We start from the raw sequence: 16,097 nt of genomic DNA on the forward strand, positions 1-16,097 counted from the left end.
AATCAAATGGTAATTATTTAAAAATAATTGGACCGTAGACGTGACATGTCACATCAATATTTTTTTATATAAAAATAATTATAATTTTAATTACAATCTAATTTATAAAAATAAGTTTTGAAATTTAAATCTATATTGATTTGATTTAACATGCACTATCATTTATATAAATTCAAATTGGACTGATTTATATACAATATTTTTTTTAAATATAAGAAATTTATTTTCACTTTTTCAATAAGATTGACATTTATTTAAGTGAGACGTGTACGAATAAAGTGACTTTGATAAAAAAAAAGTTAAAATCAGTGTTTATTTTAGGTATCGAGTTCGAGCATTAATAATGTCAAAGGTGTAAACGTTTAATGTCAAATAATTTAAAATTATCTTTAAACAGATATTACCTTGTAGTTACACGTAGGGATGACAACGGGTCGGGTTAAGATCAAATTTTGTGTCAATCAGACCCAACCCAACCCAAAAATATATACCATCCACCCAATCCAATCAAAAGTTTTTATTTCCTACACATGACTCTGACTCGACCCGACTTTTAGAGTATAAATTTGATATGACTTGACCCTGTATACATTAATGATTATATTAAAGAAATTATATTATTATCTTCGAATTTAATATGATCAAAATTTTTTCACCTTCCACATCATCCGAATCCAATTTCATCATTTAGAAAATTTGATTTGATCGTATCAAATCGGTCGGATTCCGGTGAAATTATCATCCTACTTACACGAGATTAATAATAAAACTTAAATTAAGTGAGACACAATAAAAATCATGAAATTGAGGAATTGCAAGCAAAATCGAAAGAGGGGAAGAAAAAAAATGGAAAAAAAATCTTAAACGAAAACGCCGACAAGAGCAGAACGCAAAACTTGGTCCTTATTTTTCCTTCTCCTCCATGACTCATCATCATCCCCATCACTCACGCGCCCCAAATTAATCAGAAACAAAAGAGAGGAATCCCCAATTTCAACTCAATAATTCCTAATTCTCCCTCGTCCCTCACTTCCACCGTCTTCCTCTTTTGCCTTTATTACTTGCCCTCGCCGGAACTCCACAGGGCACGTCGCTGCCGCCGGCGATATTCGTGGCACCGAACTTCTGTATCTCATTTCTTACTCTTTCCTCTTGCTATCTCTAGGGTTTGCTGCTTGTTTTCTTTTTTTGGGGGGTTTCGGATTGGAATCTGGAATCGTGTTTGGGATTTGAATTGCGAAAGGAAGGAATTATAACGACATATCGACGACGGCGTTGAGGGACCCGTTTGGGTTTTAATCTTATGGCTGGGAGTCGTAAAAAGGGAGGGAACAAAGCTAAAGTTAAGAATTTTAGTTTGGGCGATCTTGTTCTTGCGAAAGTCAAGGGTTTCCCTGCTTGGCCTGCCAAGGTCTCTCTTCCCACTTTTCTTATATTTCATTTGTACTTTTATTGGTTTTAGTTTTTAGCTTGAATTCTCAGACTTGTAATTTTATGATTATGTTATTTTAATATCTTGTATGCTCCTTTGAACTTGTGAAAATTCGAATAAATCCATGAGTTTGGGGATCTTTTAAACGAAGTTTTTGTGGTCTTGGTAACTTCTTTTTGTGCTTACATTGTAGTATATTTGCTGGTTTATGATAAATTTGTTAGCTTTTTAGCAAGTTTTGGTTTGTTTTGTGTGGGTACTACTTTTGGATTCGAGGTTCTCCATGCTTATGCTAGCTGATTGTGTTTTTAGTGTTTTAGGTTTAGTACTTTTATCTGCTTCCTAATTGGTTACTTAATGCGAATATGCAATATTAGTTTTGGGACTGAAAGAAGTAGGAGTAAATACAGAGAGATTTTTTTTCTTGAATGCTATATCAGTTTGATCCTACAAAGTGCATCGAAAAACCATTTAGGGATTTCATTTTTTTTATTCTGTTACCCAGGGCTCGGTTATTTTGTGATATTGGTTTGCCATTGGTTATTGAGGTAAGATTCTGTGGGTTATGAATTTCAGATTAGCCGGCCTGAAGATTGGGAGCGAGAACCTGACCCTAAGAAATATTTTGTTCAATTCTTTGGAACAGAAGAAATGTAAGTATTCCACATTCAATTTCTATATGTTTGTTGAATAAGTGAGATGGCGACATGGTGACTGAAGAGAGGTGATGTGTCTGTTCTGGGTTTTGCATTTGGTTTCTGGTATGAAGGAAAACACATTTTACTATAAGATGGAAACATATGAAACGTGTTAGTGCCAAGTTTCTTCCATAAGTATCTGTTTTGTTGTATCCTTGTATTCCAAATAAAGTGTTGCTATGCTGAATGCCAATCCTTGTTGACAAAACTTTTTGTGCGCAAGCATTATTTTTTGTGCATTTTAAGTTGCAAAAAAGGCATGTCGGAGAAAAAAAAACAACCACGTGCTTGTTTCTCTTAAAAATATTATTATTTATTTTAAAAACGAAAAAGTCTCACTAATCTTCCCAATTTAATAAGAAGGCAATAGTTTCTCTACTTTAGAAAATTAAAGTAGGTAAACCATGGGGTTGAATTTTTTATTTTTAAAGCTCATGGAATGAGCTTGTAACAGTTAACAGTGAAGCTCCAAATCGATGTTTCTTCTTCTAGAGGGTGATAGGTCTACAGGAAATTATTTAACAGAGCAAAAAACCTATTTTAAATGTTTATATTTGTTACCATTATTGTCTTAAATACTGTTTTTCAACAATGCTTTGATTTGTGACATTGATCCGTTTATGGGTTGTAGCAAATGTCCAAGTCATATTCTTTTAAGGAAGGAATTATAGTCAGCATAATTAGGAGTCATGATGATTATATTTATAACTGAGTTTCATTTCGATTTCCCATTTTTAAATATTTTTAATTGTTAGCATTAAATAGATGTTGTTTAGGTTTTTTTATATGCTATGTTAGATTTCCTTCTCGCATTTATTATATTCACATCGAATTTTAGAAATATTCTCTCGTTAATAACTAGGGATGGGAACGGGGCAAAGTGGGTTGGTTTTTTTGGCTGACAGACCACCACCCAAAAATCAAAGACTTACACCCTGCCTGCTCCAATGTTTGATGATGTTCCACCCGCCCCGAATTTTGGGGTTAAATCCCTCCCCCGACCCAATTTCATTCCGCAATAAAGGAAGGTCATTTAATATGTATGGTGAGGCCTTTATAGTAATTATCCCTATATATATATGAGACATTATAGTAATTATCCGAGTTGGGTCAGGGATTTTTTTTCTCTAAACCTGACTTCGTCTGACCGCGACTCTCTCCTTCATAAGACCTGCCCCCAACCCAATTTTTTTAATAAATGATCCTATAGGGTTTTGTTGGGTTGGAACATGTCTGATTTGAGTATTTTGTCCTTCCCTACCAATAACCAGTCATAATGGAGGATTTGTTCATAATTTATTGATGTAGCATTTAGTGCACAGTAATGAACCTTTTTATCATGTACAATGAAACTTTTATGTGGTTGAAAGATGTTTGGACATAGGGTTTCCAATTTTACAGTCATGTTGGGTTGTCTTGGATAAATAACTTAAATTGTGTTCAGATAGTTTACCGACTTCTAACCATGAAATAGAGGAGCCTCTTTAGTTTGATCATATTGTATGTCTTATAATTTAGCAGTTTTGAGATTTTAGCTCATGTTTGTTGTACAGTGGTATACATATGCAGGCCTTCAAGTAAAGGCAATTTAAATGCCCTAAAAATAAGTACCGCTGGAGTTATCCTTAGTAGCATTTTGCATAAATGGTATATTTATGTGTAAATAGTGAAGTGGCTCTGGGAATGTATTTTGGTTTTTCAAAATGTTACATCCAGTCTGAGCATGTATTGGGATTTTTTTCTTCTAAATTTTTATTGTGTTGTTGCATCCATATTTGCATATCTATAATCATGCTAAAGGCTAAGCTGTGAGGCTTAAATCTTAAACCTTGAATGGAGAACTGTATTCCTCTTTAGACTATAATGGTTGGTTGATGATGTTTTTCCTCCTAAATTATGTGCCAGACATCTTTAAATCTGTTGAAAATCAGAACCTGCTCATTCTTTTTTACTTTTTAACAGTCGGTGGTGTATTTTCATTTTCCTTCCGTACATAATGTTCATGCACATTTGATCAAGTTGATAGATTGAATAGCTCAACCTTTTCTCTCTTAAAGCTAGTTTTTATGTAATTGGGATTTTCTTAATTGATTACTGTAGTTTTATTTACAATTTCTTTTGTATGAAAGGAGCAATACTTTTCATTACAAGCCAAGAGATGCATGCATCGTCATTATTTTCTCCAGAGTACTTTTTGAATTAAAGTTGACTTGTGTTCCAGTTGCTTATTACATCCTATGCTTTCTTCTTTTACAGAGCTTTTGTTGCCCCTGCTGATATTCAAGTGTTTACAAGCGAGACAAAGAATAAATTGTCTGCTAAGTGTCAAGTTGTTAAAACCAGGTACTTTGTCCAAGCAGTTAAGGAAATCTGCGAGGCATTTGACGAATTGCATAAAGAGAAGTCCAGTGATTTGAGAGGTGAATCTGGTAGACCAGCACCTGGATGTGAGGCTTCATCTGCTGATGGGGTTGAGGAGGATGGCTCAAAGGCCGACTTAAAGGATGGAGCTGGTGCAGTAGCAACTGGTGAAGAAACCACTGCTTTAGGAAAAGGTGAAAGTAATAGCGAACACATAAAGCCTTTGATTTCAGGTCATTCAAATGATAGCTCATCTCCACTTATGTTTTCTGAGGGAAAAGATAAACTTGCAAGTGGTGAACAAGCTAAAAAGGAGGTTTTATCTCCAGCATCATTAGACGAGTCTTCTCATAAAAAGGAGGAATTCTCTGATGATAAAACTGTTACAGTCAATCGCACTAAGAAGACATTGAGGAATGATCAGATGTCAAAGAAGATGGCTCCCGGATTGAATAAAAGAACTGGGAAAGGGCAGAAAGGCAGCAGTTCAGCTGCAACGTTATTGAGGGACGATAAATCTGGTTGTTGTCTTGATCAGCCTGATTCTGAGGAGAAATTGAAGAATAGATTAAAAGGTAAAGCCTTGGATGGTTCTGTACGGAAATTCTCACCAGATTCTTTCAAATCAGATTCTAATCAAATTGGTGGTAAAAAGGCAACGGAATTGGTGAAAAGCAAAAGCAACTTGAAGGCTACTGATGATGTAACGAATTCTGTGACCAATCCAAAGGGTGAGACTACTGGCAAGAAAAAAAGGGGTGAAACTGGGCTTGGAAAGCCAAAATCAGGAGCAGATGAAGTTCTACGTCCTGTCAAAAAGCCAAAGGTTTTAGATATGAAAAATGAGGCTTCCAAGGGATCTATTGTCAAAAAAGTGAAAGATTCTCCCAGCTCTAACAATGTCAACAACAAAGCAGCTATACAATCAGAGTTGAAGAAATCCACATCACATGTTTTAGCATTGAGAGCTCCGGCATCCGTTATTTCTGACGTCTCCGGTGATGAAGTTGTGCTGCCCTTACCAAAGCGCCACCGGCAGGCTTTGGAGACAATGGATGATTCTAGTAACTCTGACAATAAAATTGGAAAAAATCTGGCTGAATTGAAGACTAACACTTCAAGTTCTGGTAATCTGAAAATTCCAGCTTCCCAATTGCCCACAAGGCGTAGAGCTGTTTGTCTTTTTGATGACGATGACGATCCCAAAACCCCACTTCATGGAGGATCTGTCCGGGATGTTAAAGTAAATTCTGTTGTTTCTGCTTCTTCAAAAAGCATTGATGTAAATCACATAATTGCTACTGATGCTCAACGTAGTGTTGGAGATTCCAACCAAAATGAGGGCAATGGTCCCAAGGAGGCTTCTTCACAATTGGCGAATGATTTTTTGTCACCTATTCAACCACAAACTTTTGAAAGGAGGCCTTCTACTCATGCCTCCATCACTCCTGAAAAATCAGAATCTGAACAATTGTCTTCCAAGGAGGCTAGATCAGTCCTGATTTCCCCAAGGAAGTCTCCTCATTTGGTTTCTGCCACAAAACAAGTTGAACAACACAGACCTACTAAAGCCACTGTCAAGGTTTCGAGTAATGGAACTCAGAAAAAGGCTCCAGCTGGCTCTGTCAAGGGATCGGCTGTGACTACCGATGGTTCAAGGTTTTCTCAAAATCAGGTTTCGAGTCAAAGATATAGACAAGCTTCTTCCGTAGAAAGACCAAAATCTACTCCAAAAGCTGTTTTGCATGTAAATGGCACCACTTTTATTACCGAAACTTCAGTGGAGTATGGCTCTGCATTACCCTTATTATTTATTACTACATTTAATTAATCTGTGTTAGTTATGATATTAATTTTTATTGCATAGTGTTAACTAATGTCATTCTGTATAGATTTGACATCTTCAGAGAAGATAGAAATGGTTCATTGATTAATGCCAAAAATCCAGATTCTGCTGCGTCAATGAAGCATCTTATTGCCGCTGCTCAGGCCAAAAGGCAACAAGCTCACTATCAACAGTATTCTCTAGGAAATCCTGGTTCTGTGTTTCTGTCGATGTCTGAGGTTCATGGGGTGAGCTCCAGTCCTGCATTCCAGCCTTTTCCCTCTGCGATCAACAACGAAGTGGAGGCTGATGTGCAAGGATTTGTTCACCAAACAAATAAAGTTTCTCCACTAGCCCTAGGTCGCCAGTCAGGATCCCAAAACCAACAGGATACTGAGGAGGTTGAAGAGAGAAGAGCTAGTTCAGGACACATGGCAGCTGGTGGCTCTCTAAGTGGTGGTACTGAGGCATCCATTGCTCGAGATGCTTTTGAAGGAATGATTGAGACTTTATCAAGGACTAAAGAAAGTATTGGGCGTGCAACTCGACTTGCTATTGATTGTGCTAAGTATGGCATAGCAAATGAAGTAAGTTAAATATTATGCTTATTATATTTGGTGCAAGATTAGCTTGTTTGACCCCCAAATTGTATATTATGATTTGTAATTTATTTTAAACTATATGTTAATGATTACATATGATACTATAATCCTTTTGAACACTGCTTTTTAGGAGTTTTATATTTCATAATCTGTACGCAGGTTGTTGAACTTCTTATCCGTAAGCTGGAAAGCGAGCCCAGTTTTCATCGTAAAGTTGACTTGTTCTTTCTTGTTGATTCAATCACCCAATGTTCACATAATCAGAAAGGTTGGTTCTCCCTTGATTAAGGATGCATTCAATTACTCTCTATTCCTGAATTCACGTGGTGCTTTTTTTCTTGCTGACTGAGTTACATCTTTAGACCTTTGAATGAGTGCTTCATTTTAACAAGAACACACTTTTAAGTGCCCTTCTACTTACATACACACTTGTGGTTAATGTTTATTTAGGCATTGCTGGTGCTTCATATATACCTACTGTTCAAACAGCATTGCCACGTCTCCTCGGTGCAGCTGCTCCACCTGGAGCAAGTGCTCGTGAAAATCGTCGTCAATGTCTCAAGGTATAATATTGTTGTTCAGTGTAAGAAAGTATTTTTCTGTTCTTTCCTTCCCATTCCGCCCACCCGTCTCTCACCCGTCTGAAGGATTAAAGGATCTTTTGTCTATACTAGGTTTTACGGTTATGGCTTGAGAGGAAAATTTTACCTGAATCTATTCTGCGGCGTTATATGGATGACATTGGAGCTTCAAATGATGATACAATCTCGGGATTTTCCCTAAGGCGCCCGTCTCGAGCTGAACGTGCTATAGATGATCCTATAAGAGAAATGGAAGGCATGCTTGTGGATGAGTATGGCAGGTGTGAAAACTCTTTCAATTATTTAAATGAAATTATTATAATGATAATAAATAATATCGACCATATCCTATTGAAGATTGAGTTGGTTTTCATATGGTTTCAGATATATTTGAAGCCCAACTAAGACCAAATTTTCTTTCAGCTTGATTTTCAGACCCAACGTAAAACCTTTTGCTTTTCAAACTATGGCAAACCAACTTGGCTACCTTTAGCTGATTTTAGCTTAGGCCAAATTATCAGCACTCCAGTTCACTCTGCCACTGTCATTGATCTGATTGGAATGTATTGCTGAGCTACTTACTTTCTTAGTTATCTTATATTGAAGTTTTTCTCGAATTACTAAAGTTTGAAGTTGTTTTGAAAGCTCTTTTTGTAGCATTTGTGTCCCATATTCTACTTCCTTGTATTTACACTTGAGAGGAGCATTAACTTTCTGACACCAATTTTGATGGTTTTGTAATCAGTAATGCTACATTTCAGCTGCCTGGCCTTCTGTCTTCAAATGCATTTGAAGATGACGAGGATGATCTTTCAGACAGTCCTTGTGGAGAAGCTGTTGACGCATCACCTCTTGAAATGGCTCAAACTTCAGCAGACTTAGAAGCGTGTACAGTTACTCCAAGTGACAGGCGTCATTGCATCTTAGAAGATGTTGATGGTGAGCTTGAAATGGAAGATGTTTCTGCACACCAGAAGGATGACAGGCCATCATTCACTAGCGATACTCTTGAAAAAGACATGCAACAGTTGGACACTGATAAGATTATGGAACCAGGTTCAAATAGCTCCAATGGATGCCCCCCTCTACTAGAGGGTTCCCCGCCATTGCCCCCAAACTCTCCTCCACCCCCACCACCTTTGCCACCTTCATCACCTCCGCCACCACCTCCATCATCTCCATCACCACCACCTCAACCTCCACCACCACCTCCTCTACCCCTTCGAACACAACCACCTCTACCATCTCCACCACCACCACCTCCACCTCCTCTACCCATACCAACACAACCACCTCCTCCCCCTGTGCCACCTTCATACCCTCCTCCAGCCTTCATACCCCAACCACCATTGCCCACTCAACCTTCACTCCTATCTCAACCCATGGTACCACCCCAGTCATCGATGCAGTCTTCACTGCAGTTGGCATATCAACCACCTGTACATCATGAATTTCGGGGCACACCAAATGTAAGTCTTCTAGATGTTTCTTGTTACAGAGCATGTCAATACTTTTTAATTTATAAAACCTATGCCTTCCTGTGCAGGGTAATCAGATTGTTCAAATGGGCGGAACTGCTCCTCATGGGGATCATATAGATGTTGCTGTGAAAAGTGAATTGTTTCTGCAGCAATCACCTTGCTTTCCATCAGGAGTCAGAAATTCTCTAGAGTCTTCTGGATATAATTCTTCAAGGCAATTGGAATATGGACATAATGAAATGTACTCAAATACCCAATCCTCTCAACCTAGTCAACAATTTCAACCTGGTAATACAGCCTTTGTGCAGAGACCTTTACTGCCGAGTCTGCCACAAACTTCATCTAGCCATTTCTCATTCACAAACCCTTCCATTCCACCACATCCTCAGCATTCGTATCCGCCTCAATACTCACTGCCATCACAACATGATGGTTGCAGGCCATTTGTTGCCGATGAACAGTGGAGAATGCCTTCTGGAGATTATAATACTGAAAATCAGTGTGGGTGGATAGCAGGAAGAAATCCACCATCTGCTGGTCCATTGTTTGTCCAGGAAGGTATAAATTACCATGTCCCTAATCCCCATGAAGCTTTGATGGTTAAAATATGTATATTTAGGAGCACTGAATTTATATTCTTTCATCTGATTGTGTTGTTCTTAACTTCAAATTTAACATATGCCCCCTCTATGGTTGTGGCAGTCGGACTTCTTAGTGTTGCATGTTATGGATGTTCTACTGAAAAAAAGGAAAAAAAAGGAAAAAATTCCAAAAAACAAATGTGGAATATGTAACCATATAAATATGAAAGACATGCTTTGCAATGTATCTGCTTGTTATCTAAACTATAAATAACATAAATGACACTAAGAGCTCAATCTTATGCCCATAATTAGTATTTGAGATATTCTTCTGATTATATTGATTCATGGATATTTCATGTGCACGACTTTTTCGTTCACACAGGACTTGATGTGCTGATAAGATGTACCTACATTTTATGGAACTTCTGTTATTTGTTTGGCAGGTTACTTTAGACCACCTGTTGAAAGGCCATCCTCAAGAAATATGGGTTATCCTATTGCTTCCACCAATAATCTACCAGCTGGAGCTCCAAATTCAGGTATTGCAATTTTGTTGTCTTGGTTTGCTTGTAATTTCCTTCGTTTGCCACTTAAAAAAACAAACACCTATTAAACCAGAGAATAAGATCATGGTTGTATCTTTCAGGTCATGGTGTTTTACCAATATTGCCATGTCGACCAGACATGTCTGCTATTAATAGTTGGAGGCCAGCTCGAGAATAAGGAAATAGTCATATTAGGTACTTGAACACTCATATTTGTTAAAGAAATCTTTGCTTAGAACATTTAATTCTTTTTTTTTTCAGTACAACATTTGATTTTTGCTATTGAAGTGAAAATGAAATTTTCTGTTCAAAATTTTTGCTCCTTTTGTTGCAAGAATCGAGAGTATTTGTTACTGTTTTCGTTTGTTCCATGTAATTTTATTGCTTAGATTTACAATTCTTTTCTTGCATCTCTTATTTCCGTTATAAAAAAATAGCAATTTATTCTTCAGGATAGAAGGAATCAATAACTCATGACCTCTCTGCCTATCTTTTACACTTTATCAATTCCTGCTTAATTAGCTACATTGACTGGTGTCTTTTTTTGTAGTTGGCTACGAGCCAAGTGTCATTTAAGGGTGGCTCAATTTGTGGACAGAATACAAATATCACATGAAGGCTGTGTTGATAACTTGCGCGGAGACTCTTGGCAGGATTGTGTATATTGTATTTTTTTCCTGACAAATGTATCCCGGGAACATTTGCTTCCGAGTGTAGGCCCATATTTCTGACTTGGTTAGTACAGTGTTTCTTAGCTTCTGTAACTATGCCGACTTCATAAGAAAAAAATTTCTTCGTACAAAATTGGAACTCTAGTCCAAGTAGTAGTTTTCAAGGCGTTTTGATTGTTTCTGTTATTCAAAAATTGTTCACTGCTTTTTGTTGAGTTAATTACTTGTGGTGCTGGCTTTCTTTTGGAGCCAAATTCACATGAGCGCTTTTATTTATTATATAGGAAGCACAATTGTAACTGAACATAGTGTGACTGATCTGATTTTTTCTTTAGATGCAACTTTGGTTCATTCCTAAACATGGCTATATCCTTTTTTATGTTCGTTGGAAGAAGTGTGAACCTTTTTAAGCAATTGGTCTGTTTTCGGATTCGCCGTCACAGCCTGGCTTTAAGTGAAGGAGAGATTTTATCTATGTATGAAACTTTAAGCGGGCAATAATTTAAGATGTGAAAGGCCATTTGCTGTAGTTTTAGATATTCTCCTTGTAACTTGTGATCCTAAATGCTGCTGATAAATTGGTATAAGCTCCTCAACCAACCCGGTTTAGTAGCAATCTGTGAACTTTGACCAAATATGCGACATTTTTTTTTATGTTTTCCAGTCAATAAAGAAAATTGAGTTGAGAATAATGTGGTCATTACTTGTATGTCACAGGTTTTGAAAATCGTATAATCTGAAATATCTCTACTTATGGGCTCGCAACTCAATATCCACCATTGTTGACAGGTCCCAAGCACAGAGCAAACTACAGCAAAATGTTGAGGTAAATATTTGACATGGAACACGAGCCTAAACATTTTTTTTTAATTTAGTTAGATACAAGTAGTTCTTAAAGGATGTTTCTGTCAATTGTAAGCAGTTAGAAAAATAGTCGAAATTTTCTGGCTAAAATATGTGTTTATAGTACTATCATGTACATTACAGAAACTGTTGCATAGTACTTTGAGTTCTATTTCCTTGTATGCATTAAATTCCTGAAGTTTTGCCCGGAGCTAATGATCTAAGTAACTGATTTTCATAAATTGTTTCCAACGACGCAACACTTCCACAAAATTCTTCTCCATGTTGCATGAATAAGTGTATGTCTTTTATACGAACATGTTTTTTAAAAAAAATGTTGTCTTTCATGTACTTGGATCCTAGGAAGGCTGTATCATCGTATAAGACAAATGTGTCCTATACGGGTATATATGTGCAAATATTAATTTGCATTCAACGCTGGTGTCAGATATTGGTATTTAAAGAAGAATGAAGAATCAGCAACATAGCCTGTGTTACTCATGTTTCCTTTGATCAGTCTGATGTGAATAGAGATTGACAATACCGGGAATAAAGGCAGTCCCCTTCAGTATGTCGATATCAATAGCAATAGATGGTGTGTTTATGTGGTTTCCATTAGTACTAGAATGGTTGGTTTTATGGCATACCTGAATATTCATGAAAGCACTGCAAAAATTATGGGGGCATCAGGTAGCTAATTTATAAATGAAAGATGCATGTCTTTTGGCCAACCAATTGTATAGCTACTAAACACTGTAAGGAGCTTATAACCACAGCAATTTTTATTTTTTATTTTTCAAGTATCTATAAATTCCGACGATTGGACACACCTCAGAAGCACCTTCAAATTAGCTAGTATGTGTCGTGGTCCTAAACTATCAACACCGATGAAGCTCAAAAGCTGCTCGATATCCTGGAAACATAAGCAGTAAAGACTATGAATTCATTGCAAATTGTGTATCGAAAGATAAACGTAAAATAATCAGTTTCCTTGACAGATAATTTATAGTTAGCATGAGTCCAACTAACATAAACTATCATGTTTTTCTTAATTACCTAATAATCCTATATCTAACCAAGCAAATTTGAAGTTCGTGATGTGCAAGGAATTATGTTGCAACTCTGGAAAAGGTGAACCACAATGCAAGTGAAGAAGCACTGCAAGGTTATTACAATAATGTATGGTACTATTGACAACTCACCTTGCTCAACAGGAATACGGCGTAGGCGGCTCTTGTTGTGTCCTGACCTTCTAAAAACAGTGGAAATTCTACAGGCTTTACGGATGCAGAAAGCACAGTATTCCATGATGGATCCAAAGTTGTAGCCTCTACTGGAGGTACATTGTCGATAAGATACGAGCGGGAACCACCCAGGCGCAAAGGATATCGTAGGGGAACTTGTAAAAATGAAGCAATTAAGGAAACAGCCTGCAAAACAAGGGAACAAGGAGGGAAGAAGAAAGAATAATCAAGTATCAAAATTATTGCCTCAGGAAGAAAAGCATGGCTATAAGAAACTGCTCAAGATATCTTCGATCCTAGTAATATAAAATAACATCATGTTCATTTTTTGAGCAATAAAGGATTGTAGCTTGATAGCACATAACACAATTTCAATAATAAAAGTGGATTTTATACTAAGCAAAGACAAGAACACACATGTGCAACATATCCCAAGGCAGTTGTGGATTTCTGAAGCTCCTTTTTGTCTGTAAAAAAACTCATCTTCGTAAAAGGAAGAATGGTGGGATGCAGACCTAGTATCGTCAAGGTTCTGTGATTGATGGACTTAGATGCAGAAGAATTACCTGGTGAAGACAACAATAAAATCATAATCAAATGTGTGTCCACAAACTCAAGTGCAAAGAAAAAAATATAAATTTAATTCACAATGAGAAATAAGTTATGGAATAACGCATTACCTAGTTTGCTACTGCTTGGATATGATTCGAGTTCTTGTGCTTGTAAGGGTCCAGCCAAGATCTTTACAGGATAGAGCAAAGAAACTTGTGATATCTTATATTGTTGCATTGTTCGAAGCTTCCTCAGCAAATTTTTTAGCTTAATGTAACCCCTTTCTTCATGAAGAATTCTATTTGATTCCTGGGATAAAAACATCGGCTGATTAATCATGCCATCATTGGATGCTATTAGAAGAGGATGATCAATGACTATTCAAGGAATTTATAAGATGAGAATCCTTGCATTGAGGAGATGATTATCTATCTAAAGCAGAATGAGGAAAATACTTGTAAAATACCATAAATTTCAACCTTCCTCAAAACATCAAATGAAGATATTTAAAATTTGAGTAAAGATAAAATACTTCACCTGCAATCTCTTCCTCGCTACAGAAAGAGAGGTACCAGCAACCACTAATGACCTCACTTCAGTGCTAAGCATTTCCTCATGTTTTTTAGCATCCTCTGTTACAACCTTGCAACGCATTGACATGTTTTCCATCATCACTTCTCTTGCCGCAAGTCTCTCACGCATTTCCTCAAGCTCATTCATTCGATTCAATGACTCAGTTTTAACCTGCACAGCATGATCCCACCCGCCAATCAGCGGGCTAATTAATTAGGTCCAAATCTTGCCACACACCCACACACCCATGCACACAAAACTATTAATTTACAAACTACATCAGGTACTTCAAGAGTGATATGGCTTTGTTTCTATGGATATGTTTAAATTATAATAGAAATCAATTTAAAGGGACCTAGAGGAACAAAATAGTGAAAAGAAAAAGAATCCAAAGGGGGGATATGGAATCGAATAGAGACCACAAGTCTATCAGGTACAGCCAACAAGAAATCCTAAAATAGCACAGCTATCGCGCAATTAAGAAAAATTATCCAGCCAAATAAAAGATGACTCGCATTTCAACTTTGTGGCACTGTAGAAAAGAATCAGTAAGCAAACATTGTATTTAGTTTATCTTACCATTTTGAAGAGTAAATAGAAGGTAAATGAAACAGAAAGGAACCGACATCATCATTTTGGTTTAAAGAAAATACAGATAGAGTATTTAAGATTTTTAAGGAAAATCAGTTGATTCAAAAAGGCAATTATCTTCTCCTTTTCCCCACTAAAGCTTAACAAACAAGGCTTCTTTCTCATCTTTTGATGAAGCATTCAAGCAAGCCAGCAAAATTATAAAATTTCAAACTAAAATGACAGGTTACCTGTGCAACCTAGTTAAAAATTTAAGACAGACACCAGAAATGTATATTCCTTCAGCTCTAGGACGAAGACAGCTACCAAAACATAGCTAATAAAACTTCAATGGTGGAATATTATGACTTCATTACATCATCACTGGAACCATTTTAACTCTACAAGCGGATTAAGAGGTCACCACATATTTCACTGTAACCAAAGTGTACGTGTCACCTAGTTAACACTGCTTTTGGAGTCTAAAATCTTCAGCAGCACTGGATGAGATAATTAATGTCTTGAATATTGTACATACCAGAAGAGGAAACCATAGCATCATCCTACTATATTTCAAAATAACAACATTGAGCATACAATTAGAATATGTTGTATTACAACTCCTTATAGAATTTACTGAACATAGCTACACGTAGAATCCATGAAACCTTAAACTTCACTTTTCTTCTTTTCATTTCCCTTAATTTCTAACTCAGGAAAACAAGTTACTAACAATAAACTGAATCGCTATTATAAATTCCTAAAGTTTCAGCAAATAACCAACAAAAAAGCCCAAATTTCATTTCCCATCAAAATCTTTTTTCTCTCACTTCAAATTCAGGTGAACGGTGAACCCGAAACACGACTATCATAATTTAATCCGGAAAAGCCATACCTGAATAAAAGATTGGAGCTTCTCTTGAAGACTTTGCTTCCTCTCATTAGCTTCTTTAAGGGCAGAAGTTAAACTCCACAACCTAGCAAGCTCGTGCTCGAAATCTTCCCATTCAATTATTCGTACATTTTCTTCCGTTGCATCGATTTGCTTCCTGTCGGAAATTAGGGTTTTATCTCGGTCTTGTTGCTCTCGAATTTCCATGTATAAATTGAAGAGGAAAGCTTCGGATTTTGCAGATTTAAGAAGAGGTCATAGGTCGACCTCATTGTACTAGGATCTTGCCCGGCTAGAGTTTTGTTGATTTTGTTCACAGCGATGGCATAATTTTCTCGGGAAAATTTGTTTGGAAAAGGAGAAATTTTCTCGGGAACCGCAAAGGGGTAATAGAAGGGAGAGAATCTGTATTTTGCACGTTTTTTATTTAGGGAGGACCAATAATTTGACCAAATTTAAAAATATATAAATAATTTTACAATTTAAATTTTATCAAATAAAAAAATTTACAAAAGATACAATAATAATGAGAGTTTATACACATAAATAATAGATGTCATGGATGATTCTAATTATGATCAATATTATAGTTCTAATAAAAAATATTTATCATATTTTTTAAAAAAAGAATTATAATTATCAT

At 36.5% G+C, this 16,097-nt stretch overlaps 2 protein-coding genes across 5 annotated transcripts; one reads left to right on the forward strand and one right to left on the reverse strand.

Annotated features, from left to right (window-relative positions):
* The first annotated feature begins 881 nt into the window (after nt 1-881).
* On the forward strand, nt 882-12,545 carry LOC120213774 (ENHANCER OF AG-4 protein 2-like). Of its 3 annotated transcripts, XM_039211833.1 has the most exons (14): nt 1,304-1,411; nt 2,009-2,085; nt 4,387-6,276; nt 6,384-6,903; nt 7,078-7,186; nt 7,369-7,481; nt 7,593-7,780; nt 8,245-8,968; nt 9,046-9,538; nt 10,008-10,103; nt 10,211-10,297; nt 10,653-10,844; nt 11,498-11,606; nt 12,425-12,545. In XM_039211833.1, the coding sequence occupies exons 1-11, from the start codon at nt 1,304-1,306 to the stop codon at nt 10,285-10,287; spliced, it is 4,395 nt and encodes a 1,464-aa protein (XP_039067764.1). In that variant the 3' UTR covers nt 10,288-10,297; nt 10,653-10,844; nt 11,498-11,606; nt 12,425-12,545. The 3 variants fall into 3 exon arrangements, with proteins under 3 accessions (XP_039067766.1, XP_039067764.1, XP_039067765.1); XM_039211835.1 differs by lacking the exon at nt 12,425-12,545 and having other exon boundaries at nt 882-1,411; nt 11,498-11,653; XM_039211834.1 differs by lacking the exon at nt 12,425-12,545 and having other exon boundaries at nt 10,211-10,304; nt 10,660-10,844; nt 11,498-11,657.
* Nucleotides 12,299-15,855, reverse strand: LOC120213775 (UV radiation resistance-associated gene protein-like). Of its 2 annotated transcripts, none has more exons than XM_039211838.1 (6): nt 15,458-15,855; nt 13,957-14,163; nt 13,548-13,728; nt 13,281-13,433; nt 12,826-13,053; nt 12,299-12,536 (listed from the first exon to the last, which is right to left on the reverse strand). In XM_039211838.1, exons 1-6 carry the CDS (start codon nt 15,659-15,661, stop codon nt 12,502-12,504), a joined length of 1,008 nt encoding a protein of 335 aa, XP_039067769.1. In that variant the 5' UTR covers nt 15,662-15,855; the 3' UTR covers nt 12,299-12,501. The 2 variants fall into 2 exon arrangements, with proteins under 2 accessions (XP_039067769.1, XP_039067768.1); XM_039211837.1 differs by having other exon boundaries at nt 13,285-13,433; nt 15,458-15,854.
* Between the last annotated feature and the right edge of the window lie 242 nt (nt 15,856-16,097).

Source organism: Hibiscus syriacus, unplaced genomic scaffold, assembly GCF_006381635.1.
Source record: "Hibiscus syriacus cultivar Baekdansim isolate YM2019G1 unplaced genomic scaffold, ASM638163v2 tig00110044_pilon, whole genome shotgun sequence".
NCBI lineage: Eukaryota > Viridiplantae > Streptophyta > Magnoliopsida > Malvales > Malvaceae > Hibiscus > Hibiscus syriacus.